At 45.2% G+C, this 22,064-nt stretch overlaps 3 protein-coding genes and 2 non-coding genes across 6 annotated transcripts in view; 3 read left to right on the forward strand and 2 right to left on the reverse strand.

Annotated features, from left to right (window-relative positions):
- The window catches only part of mdga2a (MAM domain containing glycosylphosphatidylinositol anchor 2a), a 51,736-nt gene extending 49,936 nt beyond the window's left edge, over positions 1-1,800 (reverse strand). Inside the window, exon 1 of the mRNA XM_068737236.1 lies at positions 1,631-1,800. Within this exon, the coding sequence (XP_068593337.1) occupies positions 1,631-1,703 (73 nt within the window). The 5' untranslated portion in view covers positions 1,704-1,800. The remainder of the gene's footprint in view (positions 1-1,630) is intronic.
- Positions 1,801-8,560: 6,760 nt separating this feature from the next.
- On the reverse strand, positions 8,561-15,849 carry LOC137892257 (amino acid transporter heavy chain SLC3A2-like). 2 transcript variants are annotated; one of them, XM_068737279.1, is made up of 10 exons: positions 15,779-15,849; positions 14,234-14,479; positions 12,745-13,233; positions 11,590-11,780; positions 10,991-11,164; positions 10,795-10,892; positions 10,414-10,556; positions 9,680-10,007; positions 9,455-9,514; positions 8,561-9,019 (listed from the first exon to the last, which is right to left on the reverse strand). In XM_068737279.1, exons 3-10 carry the CDS (start codon positions 13,095-13,097, stop codon positions 8,669-8,671), a joined length of 1,698 nt encoding a protein of 565 aa, XP_068593380.1. In that variant the 5' UTR covers positions 13,098-13,233; positions 14,234-14,479; positions 15,779-15,849; the 3' UTR covers positions 8,561-8,668. The 2 variants fall into 2 exon arrangements, with proteins under 2 accessions (XP_068593380.1, XP_068593379.1); XM_068737278.1 differs by having other exon boundaries at positions 15,775-15,848.
- An 824-nt stretch (positions 15,850-16,673) lies between these two features.
- Positions 16,674-22,058, forward strand: dkc1 (dyskeratosis congenita 1, dyskerin). The gene is made up of 15 exons (XM_068737250.1): positions 16,674-16,753; positions 17,524-17,576; positions 17,664-17,750; positions 18,206-18,297; positions 18,799-18,983; positions 19,083-19,147; positions 19,289-19,415; positions 19,521-19,651; positions 19,935-20,078; positions 20,345-20,465; positions 20,650-20,768; positions 20,850-20,953; positions 21,208-21,250; positions 21,326-21,496; positions 21,804-22,058. The coding sequence occupies exons 1-15, from the start codon at positions 16,738-16,740 to the stop codon at positions 21,864-21,866; spliced, it is 1,521 nt and encodes a 506-aa protein (XP_068593351.1). The 5' UTR covers positions 16,674-16,737; the 3' UTR covers positions 21,867-22,058.
- Positions 17,867-18,063, forward strand: LOC137892264 (small nucleolar RNA SNORD17). Its single transcript, XR_011105404.1, has one exon. It is a non-coding gene; the product is annotated as a small nucleolar RNA SNORD17 (small nucleolar RNA).
- On the forward strand, positions 20,504-20,580 carry LOC137892261 (small nucleolar RNA SNORD83). The gene has a single exon (XR_011105401.1). It is a non-coding gene; the product is annotated as a small nucleolar RNA SNORD83 (small nucleolar RNA).
- Positions 22,059-22,064: the final 6 nt, after the last annotated feature.

A 22,064-nucleotide genomic window follows, 5' to 3' on the forward strand; every position in this document is an offset into this window, starting at 1 on the left:
ACCATTAAAATATCACCACTAACATATCACCTTTAAAATATCACCATTAAAATATCACCGCTAACATATCACCATTAAAATATCACCACTAACATATCACCTTTAAAATATCACCATTAAAATATCACCATTAAAATATCACCATTAAAATATCACCACTAACATATCACCATTAAAATATCACCATTAAAATATCACCACTAACATATCACCATTAAAATATCACCACTAACATATCACCTTTAAAATATCACCATTAAAATATCACCACTAACATATCACTATTAAAATATCACCACTAACATATCACTATTAAAATATCACCATTAAAATATCACAACACTGAGGACACTAGAGACATTGTGGACATTAGAGACACTGAGGACACTAGAAACACTGAGAATACTGGAGAAACTGTGGACATTAGAGACACTGAGGACATTAGAGACATTGAGGACACTAGAAACATTGTGGACATTAGAGACACTGAGGACATTAGAGACATTGAGGACACTAGAAACATTGTGGACATTAGAGACACTGAGGACACTGTGGTGTACTTGTTGTTGTTGTCCTGGGGATGTTGTGTCCATAAACAGGATAAAGTGTATTTAAATATTGATGCTTCCTGATTATTCTGTGAAACACTAATTAATAAACAACATAAACAATTTAATCCATTAAATATGATGATGTCGTTCTGGTTACTGAACTGAATATTATAGAATATAAATAATATCTGTAATAAGGTGAGACTAAAGAGTTCAGTGTATTAGTACATGAAGTTTTACAGTAGTACTGCATCGCAGCAATAATACCACAGTACCTCACAGTACTACTACTACTACTACGACTATAAAACATGATACATACATATTATTTTAAAGAATATTAAATACAGGGAGCTTTTTAAAGTTTGAATCCGTGACTTTAAGGATTAAATAAAGAGTTCATTCTGACCTCACAGAGCGACTAAAGGTCCACTGAGGAGCTTTCAACCATAAGAACAACAAAGACACAGAGACCCTCAGAGACAGAGTCCTGCACAGACCCTGTAGACCTGCAGAGACACCAAATCCCACAGAGACACTGAAGACCTGCAGAGACCATGTAGACCTGCAGAAACACCAAGACCCACAGAGACAGAGTCTTGCAGAGACACTGTAGATCTGCAGAGACATTGTAGACCTGCAGAGACCCAGTAGATCTGCAGTGAGCCAGTACACCTGCAGAGACCCTGTAGACCTGCAGAGACCTGTAGACCTGCAGCACTGCTGCACACAGAGACCCGGTGGCTTCAGGACTCCAGTTAAAGAGGTGATGCTGAGTGAAGCCGTTAAAAGCAGATCCACATGAATAATAAAGTCTCTGTCCTGGTGCTCACAGGTGTGTGTTCGTGTGCAGCAGCTACCTGTTGTGTTCTTAATGTAACACACACGCACACACACACACACACAGCCTACACACACGCGCGCTAAATCCCTCACAAGGTCATGATGCTGTGGGTGGTATTCCGGGTTAAACCCCCGTATTCACGTCGCTTTTACCGGATATACAAACATGACCATAACCGTAATGACCGTGTGTGTGTGTGTGTGTGTGTGTGTGTGTGTGTGTATGACGTCCTTACCGTAAACGCCCTGGCCGTGCGCGCCCTGCAGGAAGCCGGTAAACAGCCACAGGAGACCGAACACCAGACCCATCTTCACATCCTCCTCTGGCCGCCTCGCAGCTCCTCCAGCCGGCGTCCCTCCGCACGGAATCCGGTGACCGGTGACCGGTTCTCATCCAAAAAAAAAATCCTGCTGTGCACCCCCCCCCCCCCCCTCCCCCTCCTAAACACTCCAGATGTGACAGGAAGGTCCGGTTCCGCTCATCACCGGAGCTAATGTCGGCTTAAAAAACGGTCAGCGATGACGCGCACGTGCCTTCAGCCGCGTCCCCTTGTCGGTGACATTGTCGGTAAAAAAAGACTCGAATTCAGAAGAAAAAAAAAACACGACCCGGTACCGCTCACAAGTCCCCGCTGCCCCCCCTCCGCCGAGTCCACCACTGCGCTCCGTGTCCGTTAGTCGGTACCGGAGTAACGTCCATCACTCACCGAGAGGTGAGAAGCGGTAAAATCCGCTCCGCGTCCGCGAACCTCGGCTGTGTTTCAGCGGCTCGTCGTGGAGCTCGTCAGGCCGGGCAAAGGTGAGGGGGAGGCGGGCTCCGTGACGCCGTGATGCCGCTCTGAGCTCCGGAAGAAGAAGAAGAGGCGGACAGTCCGGTGGACTCGTCGGTGCACTTTTACCGGTGAGAGACGTCACCGAGCGAACCGAGCGGTAAAGTCGAGCAGAGTGGACACGGATGCTGCTTCCGGAAATACATTGTTTTTCAAAATAAAACGCAGTGACCAAACGTTGCAATGTTTTTTTTATGGTTTATTCTAAACAACACGAGGCCACTGATCTACGGTGGTGACCAACCTGCGGGTCGCGACCCTCCAAGGAATCAAAGTTTAATCTGAGGAAAGAAAGAAAATATTTCTGATAAACAAAAAGACGTTTGTTTTGTTAGACTGTTGTTTTTGTTTGTTTGTTTGGTAGAATGTTGACAAATTTGACTGGAACGTTAAAAGAATAAAACACTTTTAAAAAGCTGTTTAAAACTGTTTAAACTGTGACAGGAGTTCTGTAATAAATCATGAATAATAACATTAAATTAACACATTTATTTAACTGTTTCTATATTCATACAATAACAACATGACCAGTTTTGGGACGTTTTGTTGTCACATAATCCTTAATTTAGATCACCACATTCGGAATTGACGGGCTTTTATTTTGAAGAGCTGTTTCCGGTCCCAGTGTAACTAAGCTGCCGCGCGAGACATCGCGAGCCGCTGGTTTCTGACCGTGACTGTAGGAAAAAAAACATCCCTCACGAGACAAGAGGAGCTGTAGGCGGCACGCGGGGTAGAACATGACAGCGCGAGCCCTCACTGCGCACGTGTGTGATGTTCTTTTTTTTCCAGGGACTCCTGGTGAGGCAGGAACACGAGAGAGAGAGAGAGAGACACACAGAGAGAGAGACACAGAGAGAGAGAGAGAGAGAGAGAGAGAGAGAGAGAGAGAGAGAGACACACAGAGAGAGAGAGACACAGAGAGAGAGACAGAGAGAGAGACACAGAGAGAGACAGAGACACACAGAGAGAGAGAGAGAGACAGAGACACACAGAGAGAGAGAGAGAGAGAGAGAGAGAGAGAGAGAGAGAGACACACAGAGAGAGACAGAGACACACAGAGAGAGAGAGACACACAGAGAGAGAGACAGAGAGAGAAACACATAGAGAGAGAGACACACAGAGAGAGAGACCATCAGGACTCAAGATCCTGGAGACCTCAACCTGAAGATCTCAACACAAACTGGACAAACTCTCCCAGGAGCCGGTCAATGGAGGAGCTGGACAATGGAGGAGGAGCTGGTCAATGGAGGAGGAGCTGGTTAATGGAGGAGGAGCTGGTCAATGGAGGAGCTGGTCAATGGAGGAGCTGGTCAATGGAGGAGGAGCTGTTTAATGGAGGAGCTGGTCAATGGAGGAGGAGCTGGTCAATGGAGAAGGAGCTGGTTAATGGAGGAGGAGCTGGTCAGTTCAGATCTTTGTGAAGTGGATCACATTGATTCAGTGAGAACATCTTGAGGTGAATTAAAGCTGCAGCATCAGATCAGGCTCTCAAAGCTCTGACTGAACTCAGGGTTCCTCTTTAAACACAGCGGTGCTGAGCTGTGAACAGACATCTTCATCACAGAGTCATCATCATCATCAGAGAAGAAGAAGAAGAAGAAGTCTGCTTCCTGGTTCAGCTCATGTTTCAGATAACAAAGAAGTGATTAAAGCTGTGTGTCACTTCAAAGTTATTAAAGCTTCTCTGAACCAACAGCTGCTTTTATTCTTTGCATCAATATTATTATCATTATTACTATTATTATTATCATTATTATTATCATAATTATTATTATTATCATTATTATTATTATTATTATCATTATTATCATTATTATTATTATCATTATTATTATTATTATTATTATCATTATTATTATCATCATTATTATTATTATCATTATTATTATTATTATTATCATTATTATCATTATTATTATTATTATCATCATTATTATTATCATTATTATTATCATCATTATTATTATTATCATCATTATTATTATTATCATTATTATTATCATCATTATTATTATTATCATTATTATTATTATTATCATCATTATTATTATCATCATTTTATTATCATCATTATTATTATTATTATTATCATTATTATCATTATTATTATTATCATTATTATTATTATTATCATCATTATTATGATTATCATTATTATTATTATCATTATTATTATTATTATCATCATTATTATTATTATCATTATTATTATTATTATCATCATTATTATTATTATCATTATTATTATTATTATTATCATTATTATCATTATTATTAGTATTATTATCATTATTATTATTATTATTATCATTATTATTATCATCATTATTATTATTATCATTATTATTATTATTATCATTATTATCATTATTATTATTATTATCATTATTATTATTATTATCATCATTATTATTATCATCATTATTATTATCATCATTATTATTATATTATCATTATTATTATTATCATTATTATTATCATCATTATTATTATTATCATCATTATTATTATTATTATCATTATTATTATTATCATTATTATTATTATTATCATCATTATTATTATTATCATTATTATTATCATCATTATTATTATTATCATTATTATTATCATCATTATTATTATTATTATCATTATTATTATTATTATCATCATCATTATTATCATTATTATTATTATTATTATTATCGTTATTATTATTATCAGAGCTGGAAGAAGTACTCAGATCCTAGTTATACTACTACAGTACAGTGTAGAAATACTCTGCTACAGTTAAAACATTTTAGCATCAAAATTTATTGAACGTACCAAAAGTGAAACTACTCATGTTGCAGAATACTATTTATTAAACTATGATGATAAAGTTATTGATTAATTTTAGATTGAGACATAAGTCTGAGAACGTCTACTGTTGATGATGATGATGATGATGATGATGATGATGATGATGATGATGATTCATCACAGCGATGAAGGAGCTGCTGACGACCTGCTGCCTGACAGGAAGTGTTTGTTCACTAAAGCGAGAAGCGGCGAGACGAAGGTATCGCGTTTCATCACTCGGAGCGTCTTCACTAAAGTCAACAGCTTCATGGTTTATTAATACAGCAGAAATCTGCCCTCATCAATAATGCAGACAGACGGTTAGAAGACTTATTCTTCTCTCTTTGTGCTAAGCTAAGCTAACGGATGACACCGATACCGAGGAGTTCATTAAAAGTTGGACCGCTCCTTCAATGTCTCGTCTGATGATACGGAATAATAAAGTCTGCTTTTACTTTTACAAATCAAAAGAACAACATGTATTTCAGAGTGAAATCCCAGGTGAACACAGAAAGAGGTTATGAAGAAGTTAGTTTTTTAGAAGCGATATTAAAGAGAAATCAAAACAACAATGTGTTTTTTTAGAGGACGGTCCCGACTGTAGAAGTCAGACTGCAGGTTTATGAGGACGCCCTCATTCACAGGTCTTTATGGTTTAAGAGGACTCTGACGTAAAGACATCGAGAGTGACGAGGTCGCTCCCAGTCAGCTGACACCGAGTCATGTGACCTGAAACTCTGTAATAACATCATGGAGATTAAATCAGATCCGTCAGCAACGAGGAGCCGCACAATTAATAAATACACAAACACTGATGTAAATATCATACAAATACAAATACCACAAAGAGTTAAACAAAAACATGTATAATAAGCTTCTACCTGATAACAAGTAGACAGGTTTTACTATGTGAACGTTATTGTTATTAAGAAGAATAAACTGACCCAGAGGACTTGTACTGGTTCTGATTCTATAAAGACCGTTACTACCAGAAAAATAAGAAATACATGAAATTAAAACAATCAATCAAACAACAACAATCAATAAAAGTCGATAAACTTCAGTCTCAGTTAAAAGTTTAAATCAACTCTCTTTAAGCGTTAGCATTAGCTCACGTTAGCTACAGCTGATTAAATCTACCGTCTACTTCAGTGCATTTCAAAGATTACAAAATCAATTTTAAAGTAATAACTTTGATTGTTTTTGTTTTATTATATTCTATTTAATAAAGAAAGGAAGTCAAAGTTTGTCACAACTCTTCAAGTTGAAGCCAAACTAACATTTAAATGAAACAGTAAGAAGTAATAATCATAATGTGAACTCATCATACTCAACTTTATTGTTTGTCCTCCATTATATTTCAGACGGGACTCATAAAAACAAATTAGAGCTTTTATTTCTGACAGGAAGTGGCTTCTGAGGGTCTGAAGAGGCTTTTAGTGCGTTTGTCTCCTGAATAAGAAAAAGCTTTTCAGAGAAATACTTTGTCATAATTGAATAGTTACTACATACATATATACATATATATATATATATAAATGCTGTAAGTATTCAAGTATGACAAAGTAATTTAAAAAAAAGCTGGTGACCAGGACCATCACAGTGTTAGATCTTAGGTCCAGTCTCAACCCGTGTGTCCTCAACCCGTCTGTCCTCAACCCGTCTGTCCTCAACCCGCCTCTCCAGAATAGAACGTATCCGATTCCTCGACGCTGTGCTCTGAGCTACTTCCTGTTCCCTGGAGGAGGAGAACAGGAGGAGAACAGGAGGAGAACATGTTGTATGTGACACGCTGACGCTGTTCTCCGTCGTGTCGCCGTCGGTTCAAATCCAGGATGGATGGTGTTGTCATGGCGATGGCAGTTTGAATGTTTGATGATGAGGGCAGTGATCAGGAGGAGGAGGAGGAGGAGGAGGAGGAGGCCGGTCTTAATTAATGATGGAGGATGGAGAGACGACGTCACTCATAGAGATAATTAATCCTTTTAATGATGATTTTAAATTAATACATATTAATAATTTAATAACACAGAATATGTGTGTGTGTCAGTATATATGTATGTTTATATACTCACACACTCAGTGCAGATCTCTGTCACTAAACTGGACGACTTACCGTCTCAAATCTCTCCAACCCTGGAGATCTTAGCGCAGCATGTTCTCCACATGTTCCCCACATGTTCCCCACATGTTCTCCACATGTTCACCACATGTTCTCCACATGTTCACCACATGTTCCCCACATGTTCCCCACATGTTCTCCACATGTTCCCCACATGTTCCCCACATGTTCTCCACATGTTCCCCACATGTTCCCCACATGTTCTCCACATGTTCTCACTGATCAGCTGTCCTGCTTCACCTTTCTTCATCTCCCTGATGAGGAGATCAGTTCCAGGTGTCTCCTCCCACACCTGATCCCAATGCTCTACTGAGGGAGTGGGTGGAGCCTCTGAATGGAATGTACACACCTCTAATTACCCTGGACCTCAGCCCCTTACAATATATATAGTATATATATATATATATATATATATATATATATATACGTATATGTATATATGTATATATATATATACGTATATATGTATATATATATATACGTATATATATATATGTATATATGTACAGTTGTGGTCAAAAGTTTACATACACTTGTAAAGAACATAATGTCATGGCTCTCTTGAGTTTCCAGTTATTTCTACAACTCTGATTTTTCTCTAATAGAGTGATTGGAACAGATACTTCTTTGTCACAAAAAACATTCATGAAGTTTGGTTCTTTCATGACTTTATTATGGGTTAACAGAAAAAGTGACAAAATCTGCTGGGTCAGATATATATATATATATATATATATATATATATATATATATATATATATATATATATATATATATGAGAGAGAGAGAGAGAGAGAGAGAGAGAGAGAGAGAGAGAGAGAGACATCAGTAGGTGAGGTTTGATGTTCAGCTGCTGCCCTCTGCAGGACAAACTGTGAATGACACGCTGACTTCAATCAAACATCTGGAGGCTTGTGAAGGAAACAAGGTACATGTTGTACTTTTACTGTACTACATCTCAGAGGTACATATTGTACTTTAAACTACATTTAAGAGGTAAATATTGTACTTTACTGTACTATATTTATCTGAAAACTGCAGTTTAAGTTTTTAGATTCAGATTCAAATGAATCAGATGATCAACTAATACAATATGATACATTGATGTATAAAATACTGAAAATCAACTCAATGAGTAATTTTACTTCTGATACTTCAAATACATTTAACTGCATGTAGTAAAACTTTGAGTACAAATGTAGCTTGAGTAGATCCTGTATATATTAATACTCTCATTGTGTTTTATAGTGGAGGAAGTTCACTTTGAAGTGATTGGTGGACAGATACTGAGGTATACTGTATACTGAAGTACTCTCTGTAGTACTTGTGTACTTTCATCAGGACGTCTGCAGTACTAGAGAACCTTCATAAAGACTCGAGACGTTAAGTTAAGTTCTTTGTATTTTAGTCTTGTTTTCACAGAATCACATGATTAATACACATCACTCAGTACATGAGACAGAAGAACATTCATGAAACGCGTTTAAAGCTCCGTTCTATCCAGCGTAGGGAAACCTGAGGAGCGCGGCCTGACCGGGGCCGAGCCGCAGCTCCGTCAGGTCCACGTCGCCGCCGTCGGCCGGCAGGACGCCGCCGTCGGTGCTGAGGACGACCGTCGCGCGGCGAGGAAGCGCCGCGCCGCTCAGCTGCAGCGCCGCCGCCTCCTCCGCCCAGTTGAAGGCGGCCAGGTAGCGCTCGCTCTGATCCCAGACGCGCAGGTACGCCAGCGAGGAGGAGGAGTTAGAGAGGAGCAGGAAGTCTCCGAACAGCAGGGAGCGCTCTTTACCACGGAGCTCGCTCAGAGCGCTGAAGAACCGGAGACGGGACCGACGCTCCTCCTGCTCCTCCTGGAGGAGAGGAGACACAGTATCATCACACTGCTGTACCAGTACTACTGCTACTACCAGCACTACAATAAATGCTAGTACTATTGCTGCAGTACTTTTTCTCCTGTTGTAACCGCTTTTGTGGCTGCTGGTACTGTCCGCTCTGATAACAGCATTTCTGCTGCAAGTACTTCCCCTACATGTACTCCTGCACTACTACTACTTGCACTACTTGTACTCTTGTAGTACTTGTGCTTGCATTTCTTGTACTTGTACTACTAGTAGTAGTACTTGCAATACTTGTACTTTCCCTACTTGTATTACCGCTACTTTTACTTGTACTCCTTGTACTTGCGCTACTAGTACTTGTACTCCTTGTACTTGCGCTACTAGTACTTGTACTCCTTGTACTTCCTCCTGTCACTCTCAGTATCTCAAAGTTTAGTTTTTTTTTACCTTCAAAGTCCCGTTCAGCTCCTCGTCAGACTCCCAAAGCATTCTGGGAAACTTGGAGCCCTTTAACACAGATGATAAACAGTGAAGATCAATCAGCAATAATCAATAATCACGTTTGATGATCACAAAGGACTCCTTCAGCACCACCTAGTGGTGACCAGACTCCACTCATTAATCTACTGATTTAAGAATCCGTCTCTCAGGTCTCACGGGACGCGTCCTCACCTCGTCCATCAGGCCAATCTCGTCTCCGTAGTTGAAGACGGGCGCCCCCGGCAGTGTGAGCAGCAGCAGCTGGTTCAGTTTGACCAGAGCCGGCCCCACCAGCGAGGCCAGGTGGCCCTGGTCCCGCCCCCCCAGGCTCCAGGCCAGCTTGAGCTGGCTGTGGAACGAGTACAAGAGCTGGACGGACTGAGAGAGCTCAGTGGCGTCCGCGCCGTCCGCGCTGCTGGGGCCGAGGAGGACCCCGGAGACCAGCAGGTCCACGCCGGTGGAGTTGAGCAGGGCGGACACGTCTTCAGCCGAGGAGCGCTCTGTGACGCCAATCAGGACTCTGTAAAAACACATCCAGTCTTTGTTAGTTCAAATGGACAGAGATGTAAATATTTTATTTCAGATCTGGACAGTTTTCTAGATGTTGTCCTGATTCTGTTTGAGGATGATTAGGATTTAAAGAATCTGAGTCATGATGGACCTGGTCCCAGAGGTCCAACTGGTCCCAGAGGTCCAACTGGTCCCAGAAGTCCCAGTGGACTCAGTGGTCCCAGTGGTCTCAGAGGTTCCAGTGGACTCAGTAGTCACATTGGTCCTGGTCCCAGAGGGCCCAGTGGTCCCAGTGGTCCCAGTGGTCCTAGAGGTCTCAGAGGTCCCACTGGTCCCAGTGGTCTCAGTGGTCCTAGAGGTCTCAGGGGTCCCAATGGTCCCAGAGGTCCTAGTGGTCTGACAGATAGGTCTCTGACCTCTTGTTGGGACTGTCCTCCGTCCCGTTGTGGACGATGGCTCTGATGTCTGTCCACAGAGACGGCACCATGGAGGCCACTCGCTCCACCCCCGACAGCTGCACGCCGTCCACGCCTTGTTTCATCCAGAAGACCAGAGCAGACTGAGGACAGACAGACAGACAGCTGGTAGAGACAGACAGCTACGGCAGCCCCTGCTGTCTCTTTGACATTTATGTCAACGACACGTGAATTTGGTTTCTTCTGTTATTATTCTTTGTTCAGGGGATAACGAGGGTTCTACTACAGTTCCCATGATGCTCTGGGGGATGTCAACAGGAAGTTCTCTTATCATGTCACCATTAACAGTCTGATTTCTGCCTGTCTGTCTCTCTGTCTCACCTTCAGCCTCTCAGCTACGTTGGTCACACTGCCGTTGGAGAACCAGGGTCCAGATGATCCCTGGTAGTTTGGAGTCAGATCCAGAACCACAGAAATACCTGCAGAGACAGACAAGATGTAAACTAGACCAGGATCCAGAGCAGAAGAACTACTGTCCTCAGAGGTCTTTCCTACTAATAACGATTGTCATCGTCACCCTTCTTATGAGCGGCATGGACCAGGTCTTTGAACTGGTCCAGGGATCCAGACTCAGAGGAGACCTCCTCAAACCTCAGACTCATGACGTCGTCTGCTGGAGCCACGTGGACCGGACCGACCACCAGACCTCTGATCTTCATCTGGGACAGACGGCCCACCTTCTGCTCCACTCCTGGGGGGGGGGGAGAAGGAGGAGGAGGAAGAGGAAGAGGAGGAGGAGAGGGAAGAGGAGGAGTTAGAGGAGGAGGAAAGGGAGGAGGAGGAGGAAGAGGAGGGGGAAGAGAGGAAGAGGAAAGGGAGGAGGAGAAGGGGGATGAGGAAGAGGAATAGGAGGGGGAGGAGAGAGAGGAAGAGGAGGAGGAGGAGGAGAGAGAGGGGGAGGTGGAGGAGGAAGACAAAACGGTAGAGGAGGGGGGAGGGAGAGGAAGAGAAGGAAAGGGAGGAGGAGGAGACAGAGGATTGACTCTACTTCTCTCTTGATTTATTACCTCAGTAAAGTATCTTTATGAATATATATAATAAATGATCTCTCCCAGAATGCCTTGCTTCATGTCTTCATAATAAATGATCTCTCCCAGAATGCCTTGCTGTCCTCACCCTTCAGGTCCTTCAGGGCGCTGAAGGCCCCGATGTCTCCGATCTGGTACAGCGGGCCGTCGTTCCACCAGCTGGAGGACGGGAGGTCTCTGCAGCGAGGAGCCTGGAGGACGATGAGGACGGCTCCACCCAGCATCCCAAACCAGCCCAACCAGAAGACCACCAGCAGCGCCCAGCGGGTCCTCACCCAGCTGAGGAGACAGGGAGGAGCAGGAGACAGGGAGGAGGACCAGGAGACAGGGAGGAGCAGGAGACAGGGAGGAGGACCAGGAGACAGGGAGGAGCAGGAGACAGGGAGGAGGACCAGAGACAGGGAGGAGGACCAGAGACAGGGAGGAGGACCAGGAGACAGGGAGGAGGACCAGAGACAGGGAGGAGGACCAGGAGATAGGGAGGAGGACCAGAGACAGGGAAGAGGAGGAGACAGGGAGGACCCGGAGACAGGGAGGGGGACCAGGAGACAGAGACAGGGAGGAGGAGACAGGGAGGAGGACCAGAGACAGGGAGGAGGAGGAGACAGGGAGGAGGACCAGAGACAGGGAGGAGAAGGAGACAGGGAGGAGGACCAGGACAGGGAGGAGGACCAGGAGAGAGGGAGGGGGACCAGAGACAGGGAGGAGGACCAGGAGACAGGGAGGAGCAGGAGACAGGGAGGAGGACCAGAGACAGGGAGGAGCAGGAGACAGGGAGGAGGACCAGGAGACAGGGAGGAGCAGGAGACAGGGAGGAGGACCAGAGACAGGGAGGAGGACCAGAGACAGGGAGGAGGACCAGAGACAGGGAGGAGGACCAGGAGATAGGGAGGAGGACCAGAGACAGGGAGGAGGAGGAGACAGGGAGGACCCGGAGACAGGGAGGGGGACCAGGAGACAGAGACAGGGAGGAGGAGACAGGGAGGAGGACCAGAGACAGGGAGGAGGAGGAGACAGTGAGGAGGACCAGAGACAGGGAGGAGAAGGAGACAGGGAGGAGGACCAGGACAGGGAGGAGGACCAGGAGAGAGGGAGGGGGACCAGAGACAGGGAGGAGCAGGAGACAGGGAGCGAGACAAGGATGGATGGAAGGAGAGCATCAGAGACATTCAGACATAATTCATTATATATATACTGTATATATAGTGCGTGTCCGTGTGTGTGTGTGTTGGGGCCTCCTCACCCCGGAGTCCCGGCCACCCTCAGCAGCTCCTCTTTGTTCAGTCCGGTGAATTTCACCTCCTCCTCCTCCTCCTCTTCGGGTATCTTCAGCTTCACGGATCCGTTCTTCTCCATCACCGCCGCCGGCTCCGCCTCCTCTCCTCCTGCAGACGGAGCGTCCTCGGCCCGGTCTCCTCCTCCTGCTCCGGTCATCGGCTGCTTCTCCTGCTCCTCCTGGTCCAGATCCGCCTCGCTCACATCGGCCTCCGTCGCATCGGCATCCGCGGCGACCGCATCTGGAGCCGGCGCCTCCTTCGGATCCGCATCTTTGGTCTCAGCATCCTTCAGATCCACGTTGGTCTCCTCCGTGTTCATACCGGCGGTGGTCCGTTAATGGTCCGTTGATGGGTCTAGTAGACGGCTCGGTACCGTCAGAGGGTCCGTGATGTCCGTCTGCTGCAGCGAATGATGCCTTCACTGCTGTGGGAAAAACGGGAACTCCCGGTCTCCTCTGACGTGTTCCATAGGTTGTTGTATGTTGTTTACACATTAAAATAAAAACACACATATGAGTCACGTGTTTTGTAAACAAGTAAATATTAGATATAGATATAATGTTGAGATCAATATAATTATTAATGTCAGTAAGATTATTAACAGTTATTAATAATAACAGGGACCAAGTAACTGAGTAATAATTAGTATTCACTCACAATGACAACAGTCAAAGTAATCACATTACACAATCAGAGTGAAAGTGATCAGCTGTGATCACAGTACACAAACACAAAGTACTCACAGACAGCTGCTCTTTGAAGTATATATAAATATATATATATATATATATATATATATATATATATATAGTTTATTAAGTTATAATAATAATGATCAAAATCAAATAACAACATCACTACACACTCATGAGCCTACAATCAACAAACAATCTGTGGTGAGAGAGTATGTGTGTGTGTGTGTGTGTGTGTGTGTGTGTGTGTGTGTGTGTCTCTGTGTGTGTGTGTGTGTCTGTGTGTGTGTCTCTGTGTGTGTGTGTGTGTGTGTCTGTGTGTGTGTGTGTGTGTGTGTTTGTGTGTGTGTGTATGTGTGTTTGTGTGTGTGTGTGTGTGTCTATGTGTGTGTGTGTGTGTGTGTGTGTGTGTGTGTGTTTGTGTGTGTGTGTGTGTGTGTGTGTGTGTTTGTGTGTCTCTCTGTGTGTGTGTGTGTGTGTATATGTGTGTGTGTGTGTGTGTGTGTTTGTGTGTCTCTCTGTGTGTGTGTGTGTGTGTGTGTGTGTGTGTGTGTGTGTGTGTGTGTATATGTATATGTGTGTGTGTGTGTGTGTGTGTGTGTGTGTGTGTGTGTGTGTGTGTGTGTGTGTGTGTGTGTGTGTGTGCGCTTTGGGCGTGGCTCCGCCCCGGTCATTGTACATCCTCAGTGGTATTTTGTTCCCTCTCGGCCACACTGTTAAGATACTAGTTCAGAGTTATACATGTGGTTTCCGTTGTTCTCACCTGGTCCTCCTGGGCCTACAGTTTGGCTCATCCTTCCGGTTCCCCAAGTCTGCCGGCCCTTCCTCGTCCTGCCTGGTCCACCCTCGCCCTCTTGTCCCTGGATTCCCCTGCTGTTCCCTGACAGAGTCCTACCTGAGCTCCACAGCAACAGCAGCAGCATCAACCGGTGATCCATGACGTCCAGGCAGACCGTCTCTCTGTCCGTCCATCTCTCTGATAGTCTCATGTGCTGGACTCAGTGTATATCTGTGTACAAGAAGAGGTGGAGCTTTACTGATACTGGTCTTTAGTTTTAGATCATATTTGCACTTGAACTTTGTTTATGTGAAACTGATTATCTCTCTATTATTGCAGACTATAGGACGGTTTCCATGACAGGCTGAGCTGTTCCTCTCAGATGAATGCTGTCAATGTCTTCTTCTTATTCCTGATGGATGTGTTAACATCAGCAGGTACAACTACTGACTAGTACTACCAGAAGTACTGCAGTCTGTGTGGACTGTGACTGTCTCACTCACTTCACTGCTTCATGTTCTGTGTTTCTCTGAGTCCTTCATGAAGCTGCAGGATGTGTTCAGCTCTGAACCCACTGGTCCATCTGACTGTCCATCAACAGATCAATATCTCTGCGTTGCTCTGGTGATCATGCATCATGTGTTGTCAGATTGCTTGTTTCTATATTAAATAATAAAGCCTTGCACCAGCAGGGCCTGACACCGTTGGTTATGGTTGTACATCTGGGCCAGGAAGACAAGAGGGTTGTGGTCGGTGTCCACCGTCACCAGAGAGGAACTGGAGCCAGCATGCACCTCAAAATGCTGCAGGGGCCAAGCATGGAAAGAGTCTCCTTATTAACGGAGGAGCAGTTGAGCTGGTGGAGCTTGAACTTCACAGAGAAGCAACACACCGACTCCAGGAGCAGAATCAACATCCTGAGCCTGTTTCTGGGCCTGAGCTCCAGTCAGAACACTAACCTCAAACACATCTGGATAACTGAGCCAGATCATCAAACGCACACTCAGATATGGAGACGTCCACAACTTCAGACGCAGGAATAGACTTCACTCCCAGCCATATTGTTTCCCATGATGAATCCACACCATCGCCAGGACAACATGGGGTCAGACAGTGGGGTCTGCACATGAACACGGTGGAGAATCCCTCTTTGAAACAAAATGCTTCAGTGCATAAGTGCAAACTCATGTCAATAAATGACAGCACACAATCTTTAAATTCCTCCAACATCACAAGCTCACAGATCTTCAGCCTCACACGCTTTACACCATCAACAGGAATGCTTTTAACTTTACGTCTGTTGTTCACCTTCTGAAGACCTCAGAATGACCTCTGGCACTAACTCCTCCACTCTCATTAAGGTTATTTTAAGCTCCTTAAACCGCACAATGTTCCACAGAAAGTGAAGCTTCCTGAGCTTCCCCGACCGTCTCACGCTTAAGAAGTTTCACCCACACATCTTCTATCAGCTGTGATACGCTCAAACGCAGCCAAACATTCCAAATATACCAAAGAAATCTTCTTACTGACGTCAAATGCGGCAGGAGAACCCGACGTTCACTGTGCACCAGCAGAAGTTGAGACCAGAACCCGAATGCAGCTCTGACTCACACATCTGGAAAGCTGCCTCTGACTCTTAACTCCCTCCCTCCCAGGACTGCTCCGAAACAAGAGGGCCCAATAGAAACAGAGAGCGAAGGGAGGACTGATGAAGCCCAGCTGTCTGGTCCAAGGGGGGCAAAGTGGAATCATGACAATGTCTCATTCATGGAACAAGAGGGTTCAGTGTTTTGTGAGCGGCAGCAGGCATCACAAGTCTAGGCAGAAGAACCGAGTCCCCTTTCACCACAGCAGCGTGGAAGGAGACAGTCTAAACGTCTCAAACCGCAAGGCTGTCACACAAAGACCTCAGCGTGGTAGGAGGTGAAGATGAAGATCTCCAGCGACATGGTGCCCATTCCACGGCCGGGATGGGCATGGCCTGAGAGGTTCAATGTGTTTTTGTTCTCCTTTGCAGTAATAATTGTGACAATATATCAACCGAAGAACACACAACGCCATGCTTCTGTTCATCATGACAGACAGAGACCAAGAGATGAAAGCAGTGCTGTTCACCATGACAACACTGTCTTCACTGTCAGAGATCTGCTGTTTAAAACACAGATACAGATGTTTGTAGGATTTATGAGGACTGGAGGCTGCTGCTCACAGGATCACATATAGCTTCATGTGAGATGTGTGTTTTTATTTATTTTATTGTATTAATACATTATTATTATTTACCTTGTTTTGTTTTGTTTTGGGGGAAAGATTGTAAATCTGTTGTGTGATTCACACTCCGGAGCAGCAGGAGGCGGTAATGCTCCAATACAGATGGAAACCACAGAGGAAGAAGAAGAAGAAGAAGAAGAAGAAGAAGAAGAGGAGGAGATAAGAGAGGAAGAGGAGGAGTCAGCAGCAGTCTCTCTCCCTCAGTCTCGCGGGTGATCATGGCGGACACAGACGGTGAGTAGCTGCGCGTGTTTTTGGTGCAACGTGAACTTTTACCTGACGATGATATTTAAAGATAAACCTGCAGCTGGTGAACGAGCACGAGACTGTTTCTGTCGGCTTCTTCTTCTTCAACCCTCCGGTTATCTGCGCATGACGCCAGACTCCACGAAGGAGCAGAGTTAAAGACGTATTAATACGTATTAATGTGTATTAATACTTATGAATGTGTATTTATATCTGTTAATGTAGTTGTATCAGTGAGGTTCCGCGTGTTTTTTTAGTTCGGCGCGTGTTTCGTGTAGAAACCTGCAGGTTTCGTGTTTCATGCACGCGGGCCCCGGAAGGACCCACGTGTCTCGCCTCGTGGATCCAGATCCACGCAGTACAGACTTGATGTGATGCTCCAGTGTGACTTGTTGTCTTCATCCTCCTCTTCCTCGCGTTGAAGAGGCGTAGACCACGTGTTCGGGGTTTCAATCAGAAGTCGTCGGTGGTTCTGATCACATCGGCCTGTTGGCTTCAGTTAGCCGCCTGATGCTAACTACCACGTGTGGTCGGGAGGCCACGTGGGCCGGTTCTCTTTCCTCCATGAATGACGTCAGACTTTAATTAAACTTTAACGTTAATTAGTTTTTCTGCTGCAAAGTGTTTGAGATTAATTTCGTCACATTTAATGATTCATATTAATTCAACACGTGTTAACCTGGTGAACTATAGACTCGGTTTAAACTTAGTCTATGAACTGAATGTTTAAAACAAAGAGTTTAAATCTGTTTCTGCAGCGTCGGGGAAGAAGAAGAAGAAGACGAAGAAAGTCAGTGAAGAAGAAGTCGGGGTGAGTGAAGAAGACTCTCCTCTTCTTCATGATGATGTAATCACTTTATTTCTCTCTGAAGACTAACGTGGTCTTCTCTGTTTACAGGAGATCCAGCAGAGCGGAGACTTCCTCATCCAACCAGAGTCCAAAGTCTTCTCTCTGGACACGTCCCAGTGGCCGCTGCTGCTGAAGGTACTCGCCTGTTCACCCGTCTACCTGTTCACCCGTCTGACATTAGGGTTGTGTTAACTTGTATATTTCATAAAGGTACATCTTTTAGTATTAATACAAACACAAGTCTTGCGTATGTGAAGTGATGAAGAAGTTTATCCATTCGCTGAGCGGCCATCTTGTCTCAGTCACAGGCTCCGCCCTCGTTCTGGGGGCGGGGCCTCTCTGCAGCGGTGCCGACGTTGTTCCGGCGTTCTGCCGGACGGCGACCCGACTCCGCTCAGAACGACACGAGACTGGAGCGCAGCCGAGACGATTTGACTGTTCTGATCACACGAAGACTTAAATAATGTTTAACCGAGTTTAGACTAAGACTTAAATAATGTTTAAACTAAAGCTTAATATTTAAATGAGTTTAAATTAAACGGTCTGTTCGTCCTGTTAACTTTATTTTATGTTAAATTGTTTCTTTGCAGAATTTCGACAAACTAAACATCCGAACGGCTCATTACACTCCTCTACCCAACGGCAGCAACCCTCTGAAGAGGAACATCCAGGACTATGTTAGGTAATGCTAAGCTAACAGCATCCAGGACTATTTTGGGTAATGCTAAGCTAACAGCATCCAGGACTATGTTGGGTAATGCTAAGCTAACAGCATCTAGGACTATGTTGGGTAATGCTAAGCTAACAGCATCCAGGACTATGTTGGGTAATGCTAAGCTAACAGCATCTAGGACTATGATAGGTAATGCTAAGCTAACAGCATCCAGGACTATGTTGGGTAATGCTAAGCTAACAGCATCCAGGACTATGTTGGGTAATGCTAAGCTAACAGCATCCAGGACTATGTTGGGTAATGCTAAGCTAACAGCATCCAGGACTATGTTGGGTAATGCTAAGCTAACAACATGTAGGACTATTTTAGGTAATGCTAAGCTAACAACATGTAGGACTATTTTAGGTAATGCTAACCCCATCTAGGGTTATGTTAGGTAATGCTAAGCTAACAGCATCTAGGATTATGTTGGCTAAAGCTAAGCTGACACTAGCTGTTGCTTCCTGTCAGGACGGGCTTCATCAACCTGGACAAGCCGGCGAACCCGTCGTCTCACGAGGTGGTGGCGTGGATCCGGAGGATCCTGCGAGTGGAGAAGACGGGTCACAGCGGGACGCTCGACCCGAAGGTCACCGGCTGCCTGATCGTCTGCGTGGACCGAGCGACGCGGTTGGTCAAGTCCCAGCAGAGCGCAGGTACGGCCGTGACGCCTCCTGTCCGATCCTCGTTGAGCTCCGCCCTGGTGTGAGCGCAGTAAACAGCCCCCCTCACTACTCTGTGTGTGTGTGTTGCAGGTAAAGAGTATGTGGGGATCGTTCGGCTGCACAACGCCATAGAGAGCGAGCACACCCTGGCCCGGGTGAGTGACGACCCGCCGTCACTGATTCTCAAACGTTACGTGAAGCCGTTAATGAGCCGCTTTAAAGTGTAGCTCGCTCCGATAGGTCTGATTGGCTGCGTGTTGGTCACGTGACCGTTGTTGACTCGTTTCTCTCTGCAGGCGCTGGAGACGCTGACGGGCGCTTTGTTCCAGAGACCGCCGCTGATCGCCGCCGTGAAGCGGCAGCTCAGAGTCCGAACGGTCTACGAGAGCAAGCTGATCGAATACGACCCCGAGAGGAGACTAGGTGAGAGCAATAATCATGAGATCAACAATTCATATTCATGGTCCATAATCGATATGATCAGCGTTACTCTGAAGGAGGTCAGTGATCACGTGGTTCTGTGTTCAGGGATCTTCTGGGTCAGCTGTGAAGCAGGAACGTACATCAGAACTCTGTGTGTCCACCTGGGTCTGATGCTTGGGGTCGGAGGTCAGATGCAGGAACTCAGGAGAGTCCGGTCTGGAGTCCTGGGAGAGAAGGTCAGTCCCCCCCCCCGGGTCCGGTCTCATTCAAAGTGTTGAGTCCAGGCCTTCTGCTCGGTGTCGGTCTGTCAATTTAACTTTGGAACAGAAACCTGCAGCTGAGGCCTGATCTCACCCTCTGTTGCGGTTGTGGAGCCTCGATGCTGCTGACATCATCACGACGTCATCATCGTCATGACTGTGTGTGTGTGTGTGTGTGTGTGTGTGTGTGTGTGTGTGTGTGTGTGTGTGTGTGTGTGTGTGTGTGTGTGTGTGTGTGTGTGTGTGTGTGTGTGTGTAGGACCACATGGTGACCATGCACGACGTCCTGGACGCTCAGTGGCAGTTTGACCACAACAAAGACGAGACGTACCTGAGGAGAGTCGTGTTCCCTCTGGAGAAGCTGCTGGTGTCCCACAAACGCCTGGTGATGAAGGACAGCGCGGTGAGTCTTCATCATAGTGATGACGTCATCATTGATGAGCTTTAATAGTGACGGGGTGGCCAGAATAATAGAAACCCTTCTGAGTGATGCAGCTCTTGATGAAGGGAACACAGACGTTGAGTTTGTTTTAAATATGAAGTATCTCAGTAAAGAGATAGAAGCTACTTGATGATACCACAGAAGAAGAATCTACAGTGGACCGATAACGAGGGCTCATGATGACGTCATCGCTTAACCAGATGATATATTATTATTATGTGTTCCAGGTGAACGCCATCTGTTACGGAGCTAAGATCATGCTGCCAGGTGTCCTCAGGTACGAAGACGGCATCGAGATGAACCAGGACATTGTCGTCATAACCACCAAGGGAGAGGCCATCTGCACAGGTGAGACGGGGGTCTGTCCCTCTGTCTGTCCCTCTGAAGCCACATGATGAGCGTAGATGCTGCAGTAGCTCTCGGGCTGTGATGACTTGCTATCTATCACCCCTTTCTGATGGCTCAGTGTTTCATAATGATCATAGAATCATGTGACTGATTCATTTATTAACTTTAATAACTCTGTCGTCAGCTGTTGCTCTGATGACCACGGCTGTGATCTCCACCTGTGATCACGGCATCGTGGCGAAGATCAAGCGAGTGATCATGGAGAGAGACACGTACCCTCGGAAGTGGGGTCTGGGTCCCAAGGTAACGACCGTGTAAATAAAGTTTGTTCAAATAAAGTTTGTTTGCATCGCTGGTCTCCGTAGTAACGCTTGTCTTCTTCAGGCGAGTCAGAAGAAGATGATGATTCAGAAAGGACTGCTGGACAAACACGGGAAGGCCAACGGCAGCACGCCCACCGACTGGAAGAGCCAGTACGTGGACTACAGGTAAGCCTCACCTGAGGGGCGGGGCCAGTGCTCAGGTGCGTGTGCAGACAGTTATCCCTCTCTGAGCTGACGTGCTCTCTGAGGGAGTCGGTCTGCTACAGGAACTCTCAGCCATGAGCTTCTTCACTCTGCTGCTGCAGAGCTGCAGCTCACCTGAGAACAGTGATGTCATCGCACTCGCCTGAGAACGGTGATGTCGTTCACTCTAAACGTTGACATAAAAATCGTACTAATAAATTGTTTTTGATTTACAGTGTCTCCAAGGCGACTGCAGAGTCGGGTGACGCGTCAGCGAAGGTAAGTTCAGTCCAATCGAAGCGCACCTGATCACTGAGGTGGTGAGGTCATCGCTAAACCTGCTGTTCCCTACAGAGGAAGAGGGAGGCGGCCGACAGCGACAGTGAAGCCACAACGACGCCCAGCACGCCGGCCGTAGAGGAGGTGAAGAAGAAGAAGAAAAAGGAGAAGAGGGCGAAACTGCAGGAGGCAGAGCCTGAGGAGGTGGTGGAGGCGGAGCTTGAGGAGGCGGAGCCTGAGACAGAGGTGAGTAATGATGTAGAAGGTTTTTAACAAACTAAAGGATCAGAGAATGTTTGTAAGCTTCTACTACTACTACTACTACTACTTAAACTACTTAAAGACAAACTCTGGAAATATACTGATATATTAGATATAATCACCCACTCCCACCCTTTCAAAATAAAAGCCCCATGGTTTAACTCTTAACATGAAGCTCAGAATTAGTCTTTTTTCTTTTCTTTTTATAAATGCTTAATGCTCTTATTAATACTACAACTGCTGCTAATATTTCTAGTTTCTACATTGTTTCTAACCAGTTTGTTTCTTGTAGGTTTTAAGTGCCAAGAAGAAGAAAAAGAAGAAGAAACTAAAAGATGAAGAGGAGGCAGAGTGATGGACAGGTGAACTGTATGAGGCTCCGCCCACTTTCCACACCTGTCTGGACGCAACGCCTTCAGGAGTTTTACATTAATGGACACACAAGAGGACTCATTTTGTTTTTGTATACATTTTATTGTTTTTTTTCTTTCAGCTGTAAATACCTGAAGAGTCTGTTTGTAATTTCAAAATAAAAGTGTTTTCTATATATGTG

Source organism: Cebidichthys violaceus, unplaced genomic scaffold (genome assembly GCF_023349555.1).
Source record: "Cebidichthys violaceus isolate CVI_PGR_0920_01 unplaced genomic scaffold, fCebVio1.0.p SCAF_77, whole genome shotgun sequence".
Classification (NCBI taxonomy): Eukaryota; Metazoa; Chordata; class Actinopteri; order Perciformes; family Stichaeidae; genus Cebidichthys; species Cebidichthys violaceus.